This window comes from Salmo trutta, chromosome 13 (assembly GCF_901001165.1).
Source record: "Salmo trutta chromosome 13, fSalTru1.1, whole genome shotgun sequence".
NCBI lineage: Eukaryota > Metazoa > Chordata > Actinopteri > Salmoniformes > Salmonidae > Salmo > Salmo trutta.
In genome coordinates, this window is record NC_042969.1 from 14,370,937 (window position 1) to 14,390,115 (window position 19,179).

Genomic DNA, 19,179 nt, shown 5'->3' on the forward strand with positions numbered 1-19,179 from the left:
ACTCACACACACACACAATAGCTTGGGTATTAAGGTGACTCTGCGCCTCTGGGGCTTTCAAATCAAGTTCTGTGAATGATGTTTCACTGTTTGGCCAAGAGGTTGTAAGGCAGAACGAGGGAGTATGGGATGAGAGGGCTTCTTTGAGGTATTTGGGCAATACAGTGCCACCTCAGACAGAACTGAACCCTCCTTGCACAGCTTGTCAACCAGAGACAAACACATTGCCACACCGTTGGGAGTCCCACTAAACTACATCTATCTACATACAGTGCCTTCAGAAAGTATTCAGACCCCTTGACTTTTTCACCATTTTGTTACGTTACAGCCTTATTCTAAAATGGATTAAAATGTTGTTATCTTTCTCATCAATCTACACACAATACCCCATAATGACAAAGCAAAAATAGTTTTTTATAAATATTTGCTAATTTATTAGACCCTTTACTCAGTACTTTGTTGAAGCACCTTTGGCAGCGATTACAGTCTCAAGTCTTTTTGGGTATGACGCTACAAGCTTGGCACACCTGTATTTAGGGAGTTTCTCCCATCCTTCACCGCAGAACCTCTCAAGCTCTGTCACGTTGGATGGGGAGCGTCACTGCACAGCTATTTTCAGGTATCTCCAGAGATGTTCAATTGGGTTCAAGTCCAGGCTCTGGCTGGGCCACTCAAGAACATTCAGAGACTTGTCCCGAAGGCACTCCTGCATTGTTTTGGCTGTGTGCTTAGGGTCGTTGTACTGTTGGAAGGTGAACCTTTGCCCCAGTCTAAGGCCCCGAGCACTCTGTAGCAGGTTTTAAGGATCTCTCTGTATTTTATTCTATTCATCTTTGCCTTGATCCTGACTACTCTCCCAGTCCCTGCCGCTGAAAAACATCGCCACAGCATGATGCTGCCACCACCATGCTTCACCGTCGGGATGGTGCCAGGTTTCCTCCAGACATGACGCTTGGCATTCAGGCCAAAGAGTTCAATATTGGTTTCATCAGACCAGATAATCTTGTGTCTCATGGTCTGAGAGTCTTTAGGTGCCTTTTGGCAAACTCCAAGTGGGCTGTCATGTGCATTTTACTGAGGAGTGGCTTCCGTCTGGCCACTCTACCATAAAGGCCTAATTGGTGGAGTGTTGCTGTAAGGTTCTCCCATCTCCACAGAGGAACTCTGGAGCTCTGTCAGAGTAACCATCGGGTTCTTGGTCACCTCCTTGACCAAGGCCCTTCTCCCCAGATTGCTCACTTTGGCCAGGTGGCCAGCTCTAGGAAGAGTGTTGGTGGTTCCAAACTTCTTCCATTTAAGAATGATGGAGGCCACTGTGTTCTTGGGGACCTTCAATGCTGGAGACATTTGTTGATACCCTTCCCCAGATCTGTGCCTTGACATAATCCTGTCTCTGAGCTCTATGGACAAATTCCTTTGACCTCATGGCTTGGTTTTTGCTCTGACATGCATTGTCAACTGTGGTACCTTATATAGACAGGTGTGTGCCTTTCCAAATCATGTCCAATCAATTTAATTTATCACAAATGGACTCCAATCAAGTTGTAGAAAAATCTCAAGGATGCTCAATGCACCTGAGCTCAATTCCAAGTCTCATCCAAAGGGTCTGAATACTTATGTAAATAAGGTACTTCTGTTTTTTTTAATACATTTTAATACAAAGAAAACAGGTTTCACTTTGTCATTATGGGGTATTGTGTGTAGATTTTTTTTAAATACATTTTAGAATAAGGCTGTACCGTAATTTTTTGGGGAAAAAGTCAAGGGGTCTGAATACTTTCCGAAGGCACTGTGCTTATCACCAAAGAAAGCCACAACACCAACACCGGGGAATGCCAGGTAAAGCAATGGTCACCACACCAAAATCAAATAAGGAATATACTAAAGTTCACGACAAAAAGCCTTTTACTGCTCTCTCTGATGGCTCTGTTTTGTCATGAGACAGTGACTAACCCTAGATTGTAAAAAATACTATTAAACCTACATTCACATGGTGAAAACAATATAATACATTTTTGCGTGAATTTTTCATTATATATTTCTGTAAAAAAAGATGAATGTGCTGTACAAGAATGAGATAATAAGAAAACATGCAAAAATGGTACTGACCTGGTGAAGTCTTCCTCCCCCAGCATGTGACGGGGGTCTGGGGAGTACCTGGAGGGCGTGACCTGGGGGGGCTGGCTGTAGACGGGCTTGGGCTCCATAGCTCCCATGTAGGCCATGCCTGAGTTGTGGCTGACGTGGTTGTCCACCATGGTGGGGAAGGCTGGAGGGAGGGCGGGGAGGGCCAGACCAGTAGATGGAAAGGAGGGATGATTAAAACAGTGGTCCACTGAAGGCCTGGGAGCACTCTTGCCAGGAGGGATCAACTCATACCACTATCATACATGTGACGATGCCTGTTTATGGCCCATAAAATACAGTATTCTCTCTACATTAGATTAGTCAGTGTGGGTAGTGTCTATACCTGAGTCCCCATATTTACATTCCATCATAGGGGGCTACAGTACTTATAACCCATGGGGGGGCTACAGTACTTACAACCCATGGGGGGGCTACAGTAGGTATAACCCATGGGGGGGCTACAGTACTTATAACCCATGGGGGCTACAGTATTTATAACCCATGGAGGGCTACAGTACTTATACCCATGGGGGCTACAGTATTTATAACCCATGGGGGGCTACAGTACTTATAACCCATGGGGGGCTACAGTACTTATAACCCATGGGGGGCTACAGTACTTATAACCTATGGGGGGATACAGTACTTATAAACCATGGGGGGCTACAGTCCTTATAACCCATGGGGGGCTAGAGTACTTATAACCTATGGGGGGCTACAGTCCTTATAACCCATGGGGGGCTAGAGTACTTATAACCCACGGGGGGCTTACAGTCCTTATAACCCACGGGGGGTTACAGTCCTTTTAACCCATGGGGGGCTACAGTACTTTTAACCCATGGGGGGCTACAGTACTTATAACCCATGGGGGGCTACAGTACTTATAACCCATGGCTTTAAAAATCAACTGTAGATCATCTGACTATACTGTAGAACACAAGTGTCAATATCATTCCACGGAGCGCCGAGTGTCTGCAGGTTTTCGCTCCTCCCTTGTGCTTGATGGATGAATTAAGGTCACGAATTAGTAAGGAACTCCCCACACCTGGTTGTCTGGGTTTAATTGAAAGGAAAAAACAAAAACCTGCAGACACTAGGCCCTCCATGGAATGAGTTTGACACCCCTGCTGCCAAAACCATGGCAACCATACATACTAAACAACAACCTGCTGTGCATTCAGAAAGTATTCAGACCCGTTGACCGTTTCCTCATTTTGTTACGTTATAGCCTGTTCTAAAATGTATTTTTAAAAAATCCTCATCAATCTACACACAATACCGCATAATGACAAAGCAAAAACAGTTTTGGTTATTTGTTTTTAGCAAATGTATTAAAATTAAAAAACAGAATAACCTTATTTACAAAAGTATTCAGACGCTTAGCTATGAGACTCGAAATTGAGCTAAGGTGCATCCTGTTTCCATTGATCATCCTTGAGATGTTTCAACAACATGATTGGAGTCCACCTGTGGTAAATTAAATTGATGGAACATGATTTAGAAAGGCACACACCTGTCTATATAAGGTAGGAATTGTCCATAGAGCTCAGAGACGGGATTGTGTCGAGGCACAGATCTGGGGAAGGGTATCAAAAAATGTCTGCAGCATTGAAGGTCCCCAAGAACACAGTGGCCTCCATCATTCTTAAATGGAAGAAGTTTGACTCTTCCTAGAGCTGGCTGCCCAGACAAACTGAGAAATCAAGGGAGAAAGGCCTTGGTCAGGGAGGTGACCAAGAACCCAATGGTAACTCTGACAGAGCTCCAGAGTTCCTCTGTGGAGATGGGAGAACCTTACAGAAGGATAACCATCTCTGCAGCACTCCACCAATCAGGCCTTTATGGTAGAGGGGCCAGACGGAAGCCCCTCCTCAGTAAAAGGCACATGACAGCCCACTTGGAGTTTGCCAAAAGGCACCTAAAGACTCTCAGACCATAAGACACAAGACTCTCTTTGGCCTGAGTGCCAAGTGTCACATCTGTAGGAAACCTGGCACCATTCCTACCGTGAAGCATGGTGGTGGAAGAATCATGCTGTGGGAATTCTTTTTCGGCAGCATTTACTGGGAGACTAGTCAGGATTGAAGGAAAGATTAATGGAGAAAAGTACAGAGAGATCCTTGATGAAAACCTGCTCCAGAGCACTCATGACCTCAGACTGGGGCGAAGGTTCACCTTCCAACAGGACAATGACCCTAAGCTAACAGCCAAGTCAACGCAGCAGTGGCTTTGGGACAAGTCTCTGAATGTCCTTGAGTAGCCCAGCCAAAGCCTGGACTTGAACCCGATCGAACATCTCTGGAGATACCTGAAAATTGTGCCGCGACGCTCCCCATCCAACCTGACAGAGCTTGAGAGGTTCTGCAGAGAAGAATGGGAGAAACACCCCAAATACAGGTGTGCCACGCTTGTAGCATCATACCCAAGAAGATTCGAGGCTGTAATCACTGCCAAAGGTGCTTCAACAACGTACTGAGTAAAGGGTCTGAATACTTATATAAATGTAATATTTCCGTTTTTTTTTATATATACTGTATATAAATTTGCATACATTTCTAAAAACCAATTTTTGCTTTGTCCTTATGGGTTATTGTGTGTAGACTGATGAGGGAAACAATTTCATCAAATTTAGAATAAGGCTGTAACGTAACAGGAAGTGGAAAAAGTCAAGGGGTCTGAATACTTTCTGAATGCACTGTACACAGTCCTTTTTTTTGAGGGGGTGGATCAAATGTAATATTTAAAATAGATTGTGGCTTCTATCAATGTAGTTATCTGCATCATTTCCAATCCCCCATATATATTTTTTGTAAATATATACTGTATATTATTTTAAATATATACAGTACCAGTCAAAAGTTTGGACACACCTACTCAGTCAAGGGTTTATCTTTATTTTTACTATTTTCTACATTGTAGAATTGTAGTGAAGACATCAAAACTATGAAATAACATATGGAATCATGTATTAACCAAAAAAGTGTTAAACAAATCAAAATATATGTTATATTTGAGATTCTTCAAAGTAGCCACCCTTTGCCTTGATGACAGCTTTGACAGCTTTGCTCTTGGCATACTCTCAACCAGCTTCATGAGGTAGTCACCTGGAATGCATTTCAATTAACAGGTATGCCTTGTTAAAAGTTAATTTGTAGAATTTCTTTCCTTCTTAATTGGGATAGGGGGCAGTATTTTCACGGCCGGATAAAAAACGTACCCGATTTAATCTGGTTACTACTCCTGCCCAGAAACTAGAATATGCATATAATTAGTAGATTTGGATAGAAAACACTCTAAAGTTTCTAAAACTGTTTGAATGGTGTCTGTGAGTATAACAGAACTCATATGGCAGGCAAAAACCTGAGAAGATTCCATGCAGGAAGTGCCCTGTCTGACAATTTGTTGTCCTTCTGTTGCATCTCTATCAAAATTACAGCATCTGAGCTGTTACATGACACTTTCTAAGGCTTCCATTGGCTCTCTAAAGCCGCCAGAAAGTGGAATGGGGTGTCTGCTGTCTCTGGGCAAAGTATAGGAGCAGAGTTTGTAAGTGGTCAGCCTGGGGACAGTGAGACTGGAGATGCGTGGTCACGAGAACTCGCCATTTTTTTCTTTCTCTCTTTGAATGAATACAAAGTTGTCCGGTTGGAATATTATCGCTATTTTACGACAAAAATAGCATAAAAATTGATTTTAAACAGCGTTTGACATGCTTCTAAGTACGGTAATGGAATATTTTGATTTTTTTGGTCACGAAATGCGCCCGCGCGTTACACTTCGGATAGTGACCTGAACGCACGAACAAAACTGCTGTTCTTCGTCAGAATGCACTCCCAGGACTTCTACTTCAACAGCAAATGTTGTTTTGGTTCCAAATAATCCATAGTTATATCCAAATACCTCAAAGGTAATCCAATTTTTCTAATAGTAATTCTGAGTTTAGGATGACCGACGTTGGCGGGTCTGAATAGCTAGCCTTGATGGCCGAGCTATGTACTCAGAATATTGCAAAATGTGCTTTCGCCGAAAAGCTATTTTAAAATCGGACATAGCGATTGCATAAAGGAGATCTGTATCTATAATTCTTAAAATAATTGTTATGTATTTTGTCAACGTTTATCATGAGTAATTTAGTAAATTCACCGGAAGTTTCGGTGGGTATGCTAGTTCTGAACATCACATGCTAATGTAAAAAGCTGTTTTTTGATATAAATATGAACTTGATTGAACAAAACATGCATGTATTGTATAACATAATGTCCTAGGAGTGTCATCTGATGAAGATCATCAAAAGTTAGTGCTGCATTTAGCTGTGGTTTGGATTTTTGTGACATATATGCTTGCTTTGAAAATGGCTGTGTGATTATTTGTGGCTATGTACTCTCCTGACATAATCTAATGTTTTGCTTTCGCTGTAAAGCCTTTTTGAAATCGAACAATGTGGTTAGATTAACGAGAGTCTTATCTTTAAAATGGTGTAAAATAGTTGATTGTTGGAGAAAATTGAATTGTGGTATTTTAGTTGGTTTTGTATTTCGCGCCGTGCGATGCCATTGGCTGTTGGCTAGGGGTTCCGCAGGCGGAACGGGGTTCCGCTAGCAGAACGTCTGTCCTTTAACGCGTTTGAGCCAATCATTTGTGTTGTGACAAGGTAGGAGTGGTATACAGAAGATAGCCCTATTTGGTAAAAGACCACGTCCATATTACGGCAAGAACAGCTCAAATAAGCAAAGAGAAATGACATGAAGGTCAGTCAATACGGAACATTTCAAGAACTTGAAAGTTTCTTCAAGTGCAGTCGCAAAAACCATCAAGTGCTATAACGAAACTGGCTCTCATGAGGACCGCCACAGGAAAGACCCAGAGTTACCTCTGCTGCAGAGGATAAGTTCATTAGAGTTACCAGCCTCAGAAATTGCAGCCCAAATAAATGCTTCACATAGTTCAAGTAACAGACACATCTCAACATCAACTGTTCAGAGGAGACTACGTGAATCAGGCCTACATGGTCGAGTTGCTGCAAAGAAACTACTACTAAAGGACACCAATAAGAAGAAGAGACTTTCTTGGGCCAAGAAACACGAACAATGGACATTAGACCGGAGGAAATCTGTCTTTTGATCTGATGAGTCCAAATATGACATTTATGGTTCCAACTGCCGTGTCTTTGTGAGACGCAGAGTTGGTGAAGAGATGATCTCCGCATGTGTGGTTCCCACCGTGAATCATGAAGGAGCAGGTGTGATGGTGTGGGGGTGCTTTGCCGGTGACACTGTAAGTGATTTATTTAGAATAAACGAGTTGGACAGCAGAGTGAAGGAAAAGCAGCCAACGTGCTCAGCATATGTGGGAACTCCTTCAAGACTGTTGGAAAAGCATTCCAGGTGAAGCTGGTTGAAAGAATGCCAAGAGTGTACAAATCTGACATCAAGGCAAAGTGTGGCTACTTTGAAGAATCTCAAATATAAAATAGATTTTGATTTGTTTAACACTTTTTGGTTACTACATGATTCCATATGTGTTATTTCATAGTTTTGATGTCTTCACTATTATTCTACAATGTAGAAAATAGTAAAAATGAAGAACTACCCTTGAAATAGTAGGTGTGTCCAATCTTTTGACTGCTACTATATATTTTTTTTAATGTATTTTCCTTTATTATTTTCCCCTAACCCTACCACCCCTCCACTAATTGGAGTAAACTAATGGACAACAACACTTAGGCTTCTACTTCCAGCTCATACATACTACATACATTTTATGGACACAATATATTTAAATTAGTTATCTTTTGTTTGTTTTAATGCACAGTCCTACTGTACTGGCCCTTCGATAATAAACCACTGATTGACATGCATATTGTTTGGTGCCATATAGTATACCTGTAATAATTACATATAGTCAAGTACAGGTGTGTGTGTGTGTATTTGTGTGTGGCTCTTCTGTAAATCGATGTGTGTGGCTGGCAAGAGCCCCAGGCTGTGGGTTCTCCTGAGCAGGCATGTGGGATGTGAGAAAGCCTCCCCACTCAGTGGGAGAGAGAGACAGACAGACAGAGCTGTTGCAGTGGGTAGCAGTGTGTGCTCACCATGTAGGAGTCTGGGCACAGCTGCGCTGCGGAGAACACACTGAAGCAGCTCTACCACTCACTAAGATAATCTATAATCATCCCTGTTACAGGGACAATGATGTACACCTAGAGTTAATGCTAATCAACAGGGCATTCTTCACACAACTGTTGCCGGTTTGTTTTTGAGGTTGAGGTATGAAATGATAATGAGCGGTGTGAATAGAGAGCCAGTGTTATTACTGCAGGGTTCCTGTGGTCTTCCATTAAAATAAACTGTGGGCCTCCAGAGTGGCACAGCGATCTAAGGTACTGCATCGCAGTGCTTCCGGCGATGAGTTCGATACCAGGCTGTGTCGCAGCCGTCCGCGACTGGGAGACCCATGAGGCGGTGGACAATCGGCCCAGCGTCGTACGGGTTTGGCCGGCCGGGATGTCCTTGTCCCGTCGCGCTCTTGCGACTCCTGTGGCGGGCCGGGCGTATGCACGCTGACACGGTCGCCAGGTGTACATTGTTTCCTCCGACACATTGGTGCGGCTGGCTTCCGGGTTAAGCGAGCATTGTGTCAAGAAGCAGTGCGGCTTGGCAGGGTCGTGTTTCGGAGGACGCACAGCTCTCGACCTTCGCCTCTCCCGAGTGTTGCAGCGATGGGGCAAGACTGTAACTACCAGTTAGATATCACGGAATTGGGGAGAAAAAGGGGTAAAAAGTACAAACATAAAAAAAAATATTAACAAAAACTGTGTGCTGGTACCATTGAGGCAAGGCCTGGGATATTAAAGTGTAGTTGGATGCATTATAAGCAGTATGAGGGTAGGAGAGTGGCAGTGTTTCAGTTTGAGCTACAGTGGACTACAGTTGCTAGCAGAAGAAGGTACGTACTGCTGGAGTAGTCCGGAGGGGCGTACATGTCGTTGAGGTGCACGGGTCCGGGCTTGGCCACCTTGAGGTAGACCATGTCAGAGGTGTTCTTCAGCGCCGCCACCGCTTCCTCGTGACGCACGTCCTGCAGGATGATGTTGTTCACCTGGAGCACACAGACCACAGGGAAATCCTCAGGTCCACAACACCGAGGCTTATAGCTACCTCTCTTAGTTTGCCTGAGCCACACCCAAATCAATCATACACTACTGTTGCTGTGTCCTACTAAGATACAGTGTGTGATATGCGAGCATTAGATGGCGCCGACGGAGATGGTCCACATCTTACGTGCTCCAACCCGACTGACTCGGTACCGGTACTCCTTGTATATAGATTCCGTATAGTTTTTATTGTGTTACTATTTTAGATTTTTATTAGCAAATTTTCGTACTTTTTAACTCTGCATTGTAGGGAAAGGGCTCGTTAGTAAGTATTTCACGGTAAAGTCACCTGTATTCGGGGCATGTGACAAATAACATTGGATTTGATTTGAAAATACGTCAAAGGTTTTGAAGAGAGCTGCTTTATATTATAATAGAGATTGTTTACTCCGGGAGCCACCACGTCTGCATCATTGTGTCTACAGGTAAAATCATGGATTTGGGAAAACACTTTAATCAAACAGCACAAATGATCAATACGGCCGTCCGCACAGCTCCCCCCCCACAAAGGTTGTAGTGCCTTAATTACTTAGTTTTTATGTAAAACAGCCTTAAACACATCTCATATTCTTCAAACAGCGTTGTCAATCATTCAGCCTGGCAGGCGGTCCAATTTATGTTCTGCCAGTGTGGAACAGAATATGCCCGGGGAGCAGCCGGGAAGTTTGAGCCCGGTCTGCAGCACCGTATCAGTCACACACATGGCCATAAACGCTGAAGAGTGTCTCCTGGCTCTCTTGAGAAACGGCCAGGGAAGGGCACATAGAGGCATGTGTGCAGGGTATGAATGTAGATCAGTGTCCTGATGTGTGCAGGGTATGAGTGTAGATCAGTGTCCTGATGTGTGCAGGGTATGAATGTAGATCAGTTTCCTGATGTGTGCAGGGTATGAGTGTAGATCAGTGTCCTGATGTGTGCAGGGTATGAATGTAGATCAGTGTCCTGATGTGTGCAGGGTGTGAGTGTAGATCAGTGTCCTGATGTGTGCAGGGTATGAGTGTAGATCAGTGTCCTGATGTGTGCAGGGTATGAATGTAGATCAGTGTCCTGATGTGTGCAGGGTATGAATGTAAATCAGTTTCCTGATGTTTGCAGGGTATGAATGTAGATCAGTTTCCTGATGTGTGCAGGGTATGAATGTAGATCAGTTTCCTGATGTGTGCAGGGTATGAATGTAGATCAGTGTCCTGATGTGTGCAGGGTATGAATGTAGATCAGTGTCCTGATGTGTGCAGGGTATGAATGTAGATCAGTGTCCTGATGTGTGCAGGGTATGAATGTAGATCAGTGTCCTGATGTGTGCAGGGTATGAATGTAGGTGGGGATGGAGAGTAAAGATCACATAAAAAAGAACTCTGGCGCTGCTCTGCAAGTGGCCATGGACACGAGTGCTGCTGCTGCCAAACGTTGTTTGGTTGTTTGTTTTGTCACAAACTGGGTAAAGTAATGCGCACTATTTTGCATTTAACGCACGAGTGACTGGCAAGGATTCCTGGACTACTACTAACATAGCTGATTATTTTCAGCATCACGCAATGTTCTACTGCTACGACGCCGCACCTGGCACAGGGCGATCGGGCTTCATGGACATACACCAGGAAGGAGCTCCTAGCACTACGGGACTATGGAGATCAATCCCCGGGCGGCCTGCTGAGTGACGTGCCAGAGGAGCTGCTACACCGGCGGGGAGCAGAGCGATAGCAGCGGCCTCCAACAGCGCTTGCACTTCCTGCGTGGACTCAGGATCTATGGAGTCAACCAGAAGATCATCTCCTCTTCTATAAATCCTCCATTAAGTCAATCCTACACGATGGCATTTTCACATGGTTTGCTAACCTGACAGCTCAAAGCCTAAACCTTGAGAATGACCAAGACAGCAGGATAGATAATAGGCATGACCTCCAGGACATTTTCCAGGATACCAGAGTTCTAGCTGATGCCATCGAGGAGGCTACAGGGTGTCTATACGCAGGCTGAACAGATATAAACTGTAGGCCTTCATCATGTGGAACTGCCCCCTAGTCACAATTGATTCTATGTACTTATGTGGAAGCAGCAGCATACTTGACGAGTCAAGTTTCTCCTCGGGGACAATACAGTACATCATAACATTACAGTAAGAGAATCAAGAGTGTCCTTGGGCATCCATCAGAGCTCAGTATCTGTGTGATTGACTGGGTATGGAACAAGACTGTGTTAGGCTGCTGAGCTTAAGACAAACCACCTCCGCTACATCAGTTAATGAAGGAAGGACCAGAGTAGATGTGTTCTTACAGCTAGCAGGCGGTCTCCGGTCTGCAGCCGTCCGTCTTTCTGCGCGGCCCCGCCCTCGATGATCTTTGTGATGTAGATGCTGTTGTCTCCAGGGATGTGCTGGTTGCCGATCCCCCCAGCGATGCTGAAGCCAAGGCCTGGGGGTGAGAAGCCCACAGAGGACAGTCAGTACTGGTTCACAGGCTGATCTCTAGGGGTTGGGGTCAATTCCACTTCCTTTTAGACAGCTAAGTGAAGAATAGTAACTTAAATTCAGGTTCTCGGAAATAATCTCAATTTATGTTCCAATTTCAGAGTTGAACTGGAATTTCCCAAGGAAACAGGGGTTTAGTTAAGTTATAGGGGCCTAGAAAATCCTGTCCCTCACAATGAGGATTCATTCATGTATATAGTGTATATCGCTGACCTTTGGGCCCCTTGAGCAGGTTGATCTCCAGGATGGTCTCAGGAGGGGCCTGTCTTCTCCTGACCAGCAGCCTGACCACAGGGCCAGCCTCTTTCAGGGCCTCCACCGCCCGGCTGTGGACCACCTCAGACACATCCACCTCGTTCACACGCAGCACACAGTCATTCACCCTGGGGAGACGAGGGGAAACAAAGTTCATGTTTGACAATGCTGTTAGTACTGTAAAAACACATGCATGCTATACATGCAACCCCAGTCAATCCACAGGCTCTACAATATGGACTGAATCAAATACATGTACCCCCAGTCAATCCACAGGCTCAACAATACGGACTGAATCAACTGTTAGTCAGACTACTAGTCAAAAAGGCGCGCGCACACACACACACACACACACACACACACACACACACACACACACCAAAAGCACTCAATATCATATACATTTTTTAGGCTTTGGTTTCCCAGTGAATCATAACTTAGTGGAAACACAAACAGAGCCCGGTGGCAAAGAGCTGTAGAGACACACACACACACATACAAACACACACACACACACAGAGCTCTGGCTGCCAGGCGGGACATGGTAGAGTGACAGAGAGAGAGAGAAAAAGAGAGAGAAGGAAAGAGAGAAGGGGACTAACTCACCCCAGCCTGCCATCCATAGCTGCAGCTCCTCCAGGGATAATCTTGGTGATGAAGATCCCTGGGTCATCTGGGATGTGTGGATTGTCCATCCCCCCAGCGATGCTGAAGCCCAGGCCAGAGTTACCCTGCAGAAGGGTTATGAGGCAGGGATCTTCTTTTTTATCTTTTGTTTGTTGTGTAGTAAATATTTCAGCTTCTAGTTTCATTGTTTTTTATTCGGTTTTTTTTCCCTGTGAAGAACATTGCGCTGCGTTCCATGTCGGAAATGTGCTGTGTAAATAGAGCTTGATTTGACTCGATTACACATACAGTAGAGAGACACAATAGACACACACACACAAACACGCACATGAGCATTCAGCCGTGCACACGTTCACACACAGGCACAGCTCTACTGCATAAGTGATGGGTTGCGTCCCACTCTAGTAGTGTGGACTCAAGGTCAGTGGGATAAGGGGCTTCTTAATGGTATAGGAGTCTCAGGGGAACATGAGCTCTGTTCAGACCGCTCAGGGGAACATGAGATCTATGCAGACCTCTCAGGGGAACATGAGATCTATGCAGACCGCTCAGGGGAACATGAGATCTATGCAGACCGCTCAGGGGAACATGAGATCTATGCAGACCGCTCAGGGGAACATGAGCTCCATGCAGACCGCTCAGGGGAACATGAGATCTATGCAGACCGCTCAGGGGAACATGAGATCTATGCAGACCGCTCAGGGGAACATGAGCTCCATGCAGACCGCTCAGGGGAACATGAGATCTATGCAGACCGCTCAGGGGAACATGAGATCTATGCAGACCGCTCAGGGGAACATGAGCTCTATGCAGACCGCTCAGGGGAACATGAGATCTATGCAGACCGCTCAGGGGAACATGAGCTCTATGCAGACCGCTCAGGGGAATTCAACATTGCTGATGACCACGGCACTTTCTCATACATGTGTGTGCATTTTCCTCCCATTCAGTGTGCTTTATACTATACTGAACACAAATATAAACACAACATCAGAAGTGTTGGTCCCATGTTTCATGAGCTGAGGAGAATTTCTTCTGTAATAAAGCCCCTTTGTTGGCAGAAACTCATTCTGATTGGTTGGGCCTGGCTCCTCAGTGGGTGGGCCTGGCTGCCTAGTGGGTAGGCTTATGCCTTCCAAGGCCCACCCATGGCTGAACCCCTGCCCAGTCATGTGAAATCCATTGATTAGGGCCTAATGAATTCATTTCAATTGACTGATTTTCTTATATGAACTGTAACTCAGTAAAATCTTTGAAAGTGTTGCATGTTGCGTTTATATTTTTGTTCAGTGTACATACTGAGATCAGGTCACTTTATTCTAAATGTAAGACAAAGCAGTCCAAATGGTGTGGGTCTAATCTTTTTTTTCTTCTTACGGATGGATTCATAACTGGAAGAGAAGATGAGAGTCAGGGAAGTTTCATTTCTCTAAAGACTTGGCACACAACTTTCCTTTCTTCTCTCCATATATCTATGCCCCCCTCCCTCCCCCCACCTCTCCCTCAGCATGACAAAGCACCCATTTGGATCCAGTGGGGCCAGGCATGCTGTTCTATCTGACAGCTGCAGAGACAGGCTCCAAACAAGACAGCTGAGAAAAGACTTCACTTTATTCTTTTCTATAATTAATGAGCAACGGTCGCAACCAATTAGGACAGAGGGAGGCTGAGGCCTCCCAGTGCGCTTCTCCCAATCCTAAAGGAGGGCACTGGGCCCGACCATCAACTGTTACCCACCCACAGTCCTTTTAAAGTGTGATTTGATCTAGTTTATTTAAGCCTCTGCATGCAGAAATGCCACTCAGAGGGGGAGATGGAGAAAACAGCACTGCATCTATCTGTGGGTGGAATAACGAGAGTAGGAATATACAGGATGTCTGCCCTCCACTTATTGGCTGAACTCTGCCACTGACAAGTGCAACTGTCAGTGTTTCTGAGAGTGTGTGTGTATGGGGAGAGGACGTAAGAAATATTTAATATGTGTGCTGCTTAAAGATGCAGTGTGAGGCATATAGGGGTCTGACGATGACGCCGCTGTTCCAAAGACTGATGTATACTGACGTCATAATCTTTATCACTCCTACGTATAGAATTACTATATGTAAGATATTCAAAATGTCATATGTGATAGAGAAATCATTTGCTTTGGTTTTCTATAATATATTATACTGAACAAAAATATAAATGCAAAATGTAACAATTTCAAAGTTTTTACTGAGTTACAGTTTAAGGAAATCAGTCAATTGAAATTAATTCATTAGGCCATAATCTATGGATTTCACATGACTGGGCAGGGGTTAAGCCATGGGTGGGCCTTGGAAGGCATAAGCCTACCCACTAGCCAGCCAGCCAGGCCCACCCACTGAGGAGCCAGGCTCAGCCAATCAGAATTCGTTTTTCCCCACAAAAGGGTTTATTACAGACAGAAATACTCATCAGCACCCCCCGTTGTTACACATGGTCTGCGGTTGTGAGGCTGGTTGAACATACTGCCAAATTCTCTAAAATGACATTGGAGGCAGATGATGGTAGAGAAATGAACATTCAATTCTCTGGCAACAGCTATGGTGGACATTCCTGCAGTCAGAGTGCCAATTGCACTCTCCCTCAAAACTTGAGACATATGTGGCATTGTGTTGTGTGACAAAACTGCACATTTTAAAGTGGCCTTTTATTATCCCCAGCACAAGGTGCACCTGTGTAATGATCATGCTGTTTAATCAGCTTCTTGATATACCACACCTGTCAGGTGGATGGATTATCTTGGCAAAGGAGAAATGCTCACTAATAGGAATGTCAACTAATTTGTGTACAACATTTGAGAGAAATAAGCTTTTTGTGCGTATGGAACATTTCTGGGATCTTTTATTTCAGCTCATGGAACATGGGACCAACACTTTACATGTTGTGTTTATTTTTTTGTTCAGTGTATTAAGCAACATTTATTGTACTGAGAAACCTTCAAGCCAAAGAGAGCTGCTTACTGCCATCTAGCGGGAAAAGCTGATGTGTTTAACAAAAGGCTTTAAAAAGAACACATCTGATCACAAGACGTGAACATAATAAGTGGTTATAAAGGTTTTAGTGAACCTCACCCTTTCCAAGATGATCTCGTCATATTTATACATCCCATCACTGCCATTTACCTGTCAACACAGAACACATACATGTAATTTACATCACCATCATCATCATCATCATCATCATCCCACATGAAAACACCGTACAAATAATATAAAACAGAAAAGGATAAAAGAACATTGACTGTGATCTTTCATCTCAGTATAATCATTTTTAATTACCATAGACTTGAACACAGACATACAGGTAACTGCCAAAATAAAGGAAACACTTAAGTAAATGAGGGATACAAAGTATATTGAAAGCAGGTGCTTCCACACAGGTGTGATTCCTGAGTTAATTAAGCAATTAACATCCCATCATGCTTAGGTTCATGTATAAAAATTCTGGGCTGGCCATTATTTTGCCTACCATGGCTAGAAGAGATCTCAGTGACTTTGAAAGAGGGGTCTCAAAGGAGCATAGGGGGTTTAAAGGATGTGTGTGTGTGTGTGTCTCAGTCACCAGATCTCAACCCAATTGAACATTTATGGGAGATTCTGGAGCGGCACCTGAGACCGGGTTTTCCACCACCACCAACAAAACACCAAATGATGGAATTTCTTGTGGAAGATTAGTGTCGCATCCCTCCAATAGAGTCCCAGACACTTGTAGAATCTATGCCAAGCTGCATTGAAGCAGTTCTGTGTCGTTGTGGCCCAATGCCCTATTAAGACACTTTATGTTGGTGTTTCCTTTATTATGGCTGTTACAGTGCATTCAGAAAGTATTCATACCCCTTGACTTATTCCACATTTTGTTGTTACAGCCTGAATTCAAAATGAATTAAATAATGTTTTTTTTTCTCACCCATCAACACACAATAACCGATACTGACACATTCATCAAGCTCTGTCACAGGAGGTTGGTGGCACCGTAATTGAGGAGGACGGGCTCATAGTAATGGCTGGAACGGAACAAATAGAACGCTATCAAACTCATCAAACATGGTTTCTATGTGTTTGATACCATATACTTGAAAATATGAAGAGTGGTAGTAGTATTGTGTTGTATTGGATTTGCCCCAAACATTACACTTTATATTCAGGACAAAAAGTGAATTGCTTTGCCACATTTTTTGCAGCATTACTTCAGCGCCTTGTTGCAAACAGGATGCATGTTTTGGAATATTTTTTTATTCTGTACAGGCTTCCTTCTTTCCACTCTGTCAATTAGGTTATTATGTGGAGAAACTACAATGTTGATCCTCAGTTTTCTCCTATCACAGCCATTAAACTCTGTCACTGTTTTAAAGTCACCACTGGCCTCATGGTGAAATCCAGAACTTATTTAGGCTTGCCATAACAAAGGGGTTGAAAAATGATTAACTCAAGACATTTCAAGTTTTAACGAATTTGTAAACATTTCAATAAACATAATTCCACTTTGACATTATGGGGTATTGTGTGTCGGCCATAGACAAAAAAAATCTAAAATTAATCAATTTTAAATTCAGGCTGTAACACAACACAATGTGGAAAAGGTCAAGGGGTGTGAATACTTTCTGAAGGCCCTGTACCTGTACATAAAACATAGCATTGCTGGTTTGGGCTATTATATCCATATTTTTACAATGAACACAAAAATATGATATTTAAATATGTTGCATTATCATACTAAATGCATAACTGCATCATGTTCATGCTGTAGGGGCAGTGTCAATAGAAATCATTAAATAGATCCACATGGTGAACACAGCAGGATGCCGCAACTGTGAGACACATCCATTTACAAAGAGAGAAAAATAGAATAGATACTCCCTCCACACAGAGAGACAACAGAATAGATACTCCATTTACAAAGAGAGAAAAATAGAATAGATACTCCCTCCACACAGAGACAACAGAATAGATACTCCATCCACACAGAGAGACAACAGAATAGATACTCCCTCCACACAGAGAGACAACAGAATAGATACTCCATCCACACAGAGAGACAACAGAATAGACACTCCATCCACACAGAGAGACAACAGAATAGATACTCCATCCACACAGAGAGACAACAGAATAGATACTCCATCCACACAGACCGGCAAAAGAATAGACACTCCATCCACACAGAGAGACAACAGAATAGATACTCCATCCACACAGAGAGACAACAGAATAGATACTCCATCCACACAGAGAGACAACAGAATAGATACTCCATCCACACAGAGAGACAACAGAATAGATACTCCATCCACACAGAGAGACAACAGAATAGATACTCCATCCACACAGAGAGACAACAGAATAGACACTCCATCCACACAGAGAGACAACAGAATAGATACTCCATCCACACAGAGAGACAACAGAATAGATACTCCATCCACACAGACCGGCAAAAGAATAGACACTCCATCCACACAGAGAGACAACAGAATAGATACTCCATCCACACAGAGAGACAACAGAATAGATACTCCATCCACACAGAGAGACAACAGAATAGATACTCCATCCACACAGAGAGACAACAGAATAGATACTCCATCCACACAGAGAGACAACAGAATAGATACTCCATCCACACAGAGAGACAACAGAATAGATACTCCATCCACACAGACCGGCAAAAGAATAGACACTCCATCCACACAGAGAGACAACAGAATATATACTCCATCCACACAGACCGGCAACAGAATAGATACTCCATCCACACAGAGAGACAACAGAATAGATACTCCATCCACACAGACCGGCAACAGAATAGATACTCCATCCACACAGAGAGACAACAGAATAGATACTCCATCCACACAGAGAGACAACAGAATAGATACTCCATCCACACAGAGAGAAAACAGAATATATACTCCATCCACACAGAGAGACAACAGAATAGATACTCCATCCACACAGAGAGACAACAGAATATATACTTCATCCACACAGACAGACAACAGAATATATACTTCATCCACACAGACAGACAACATAATTGATACTCCATCCACACAGAGAGACAACAGAACAGATACTCCAGCCACACAGACTGGAAACAGAATAGATACTCCATCCACACAGACAGACAACATAATTGATACTGCATCCACACAGAGGTAACATAATACATACTCCATCCACACAGAGAGGCAACAGAATATATACTCCATCAACACAGAGAGAAAACAGAATATATACTCAATCCACACAGAGAGACAACAGAATAGATACTCCATCCACACAGACCGGCAACAGAATAGATACTTCATCCATACAGAGAGACAACAGAATAGACACTCCATCCACACAGAGTCAACAGAATAGATACTCCATCCACACAGAGAGGCAACAGAATAGACACTCCATCCACACAGAGTCAACAGAATAGATACTCCATCCACACAGAGAGGCAACAGATTAGATACTCCATCCACACAGAGAGACAACAGAATAGATACTCCATCCACACAGAGAGGCAACAGAATAGATAC

The 19,179-nt window shown here is 43.6% G+C and overlaps 1 protein-coding gene across 7 annotated transcripts in view; it reads right to left on the bottom strand.

Moving 5' to 3' along the window:
* LOC115205265 (disks large homolog 3) overlaps positions 1-19,179 on the bottom strand; it is a 126,688-nt gene that overhangs the window by 29,195 nt on the left and 78,314 nt on the right. For 5 of the 7 annotated variants that reach the window (XM_029771044.1, XM_029771043.1, XM_029771046.1 and 2 more), the window contains 6 exons: positions 15,722-15,772; positions 12,606-12,730; positions 11,958-12,127; positions 11,552-11,688; positions 9,078-9,222; positions 2,110-2,296 (listed from right to left, as the gene is read on the bottom strand). In XM_029771044.1, coding sequence (XP_029626904.1) covers positions 2,110-2,296; positions 9,078-9,222; positions 11,552-11,688; positions 11,958-12,127; positions 12,606-12,730; positions 15,722-15,772 — 815 coding nt within the window. The remainder of the gene's footprint in view (positions 1-2,109; positions 2,297-9,077; positions 9,223-11,551; positions 11,689-11,957; positions 12,128-12,605; positions 12,731-15,721; positions 15,773-19,179) is intronic. The other 2 variants (XM_029771047.1, XM_029771042.1) reach the window with 1 other exon arrangement.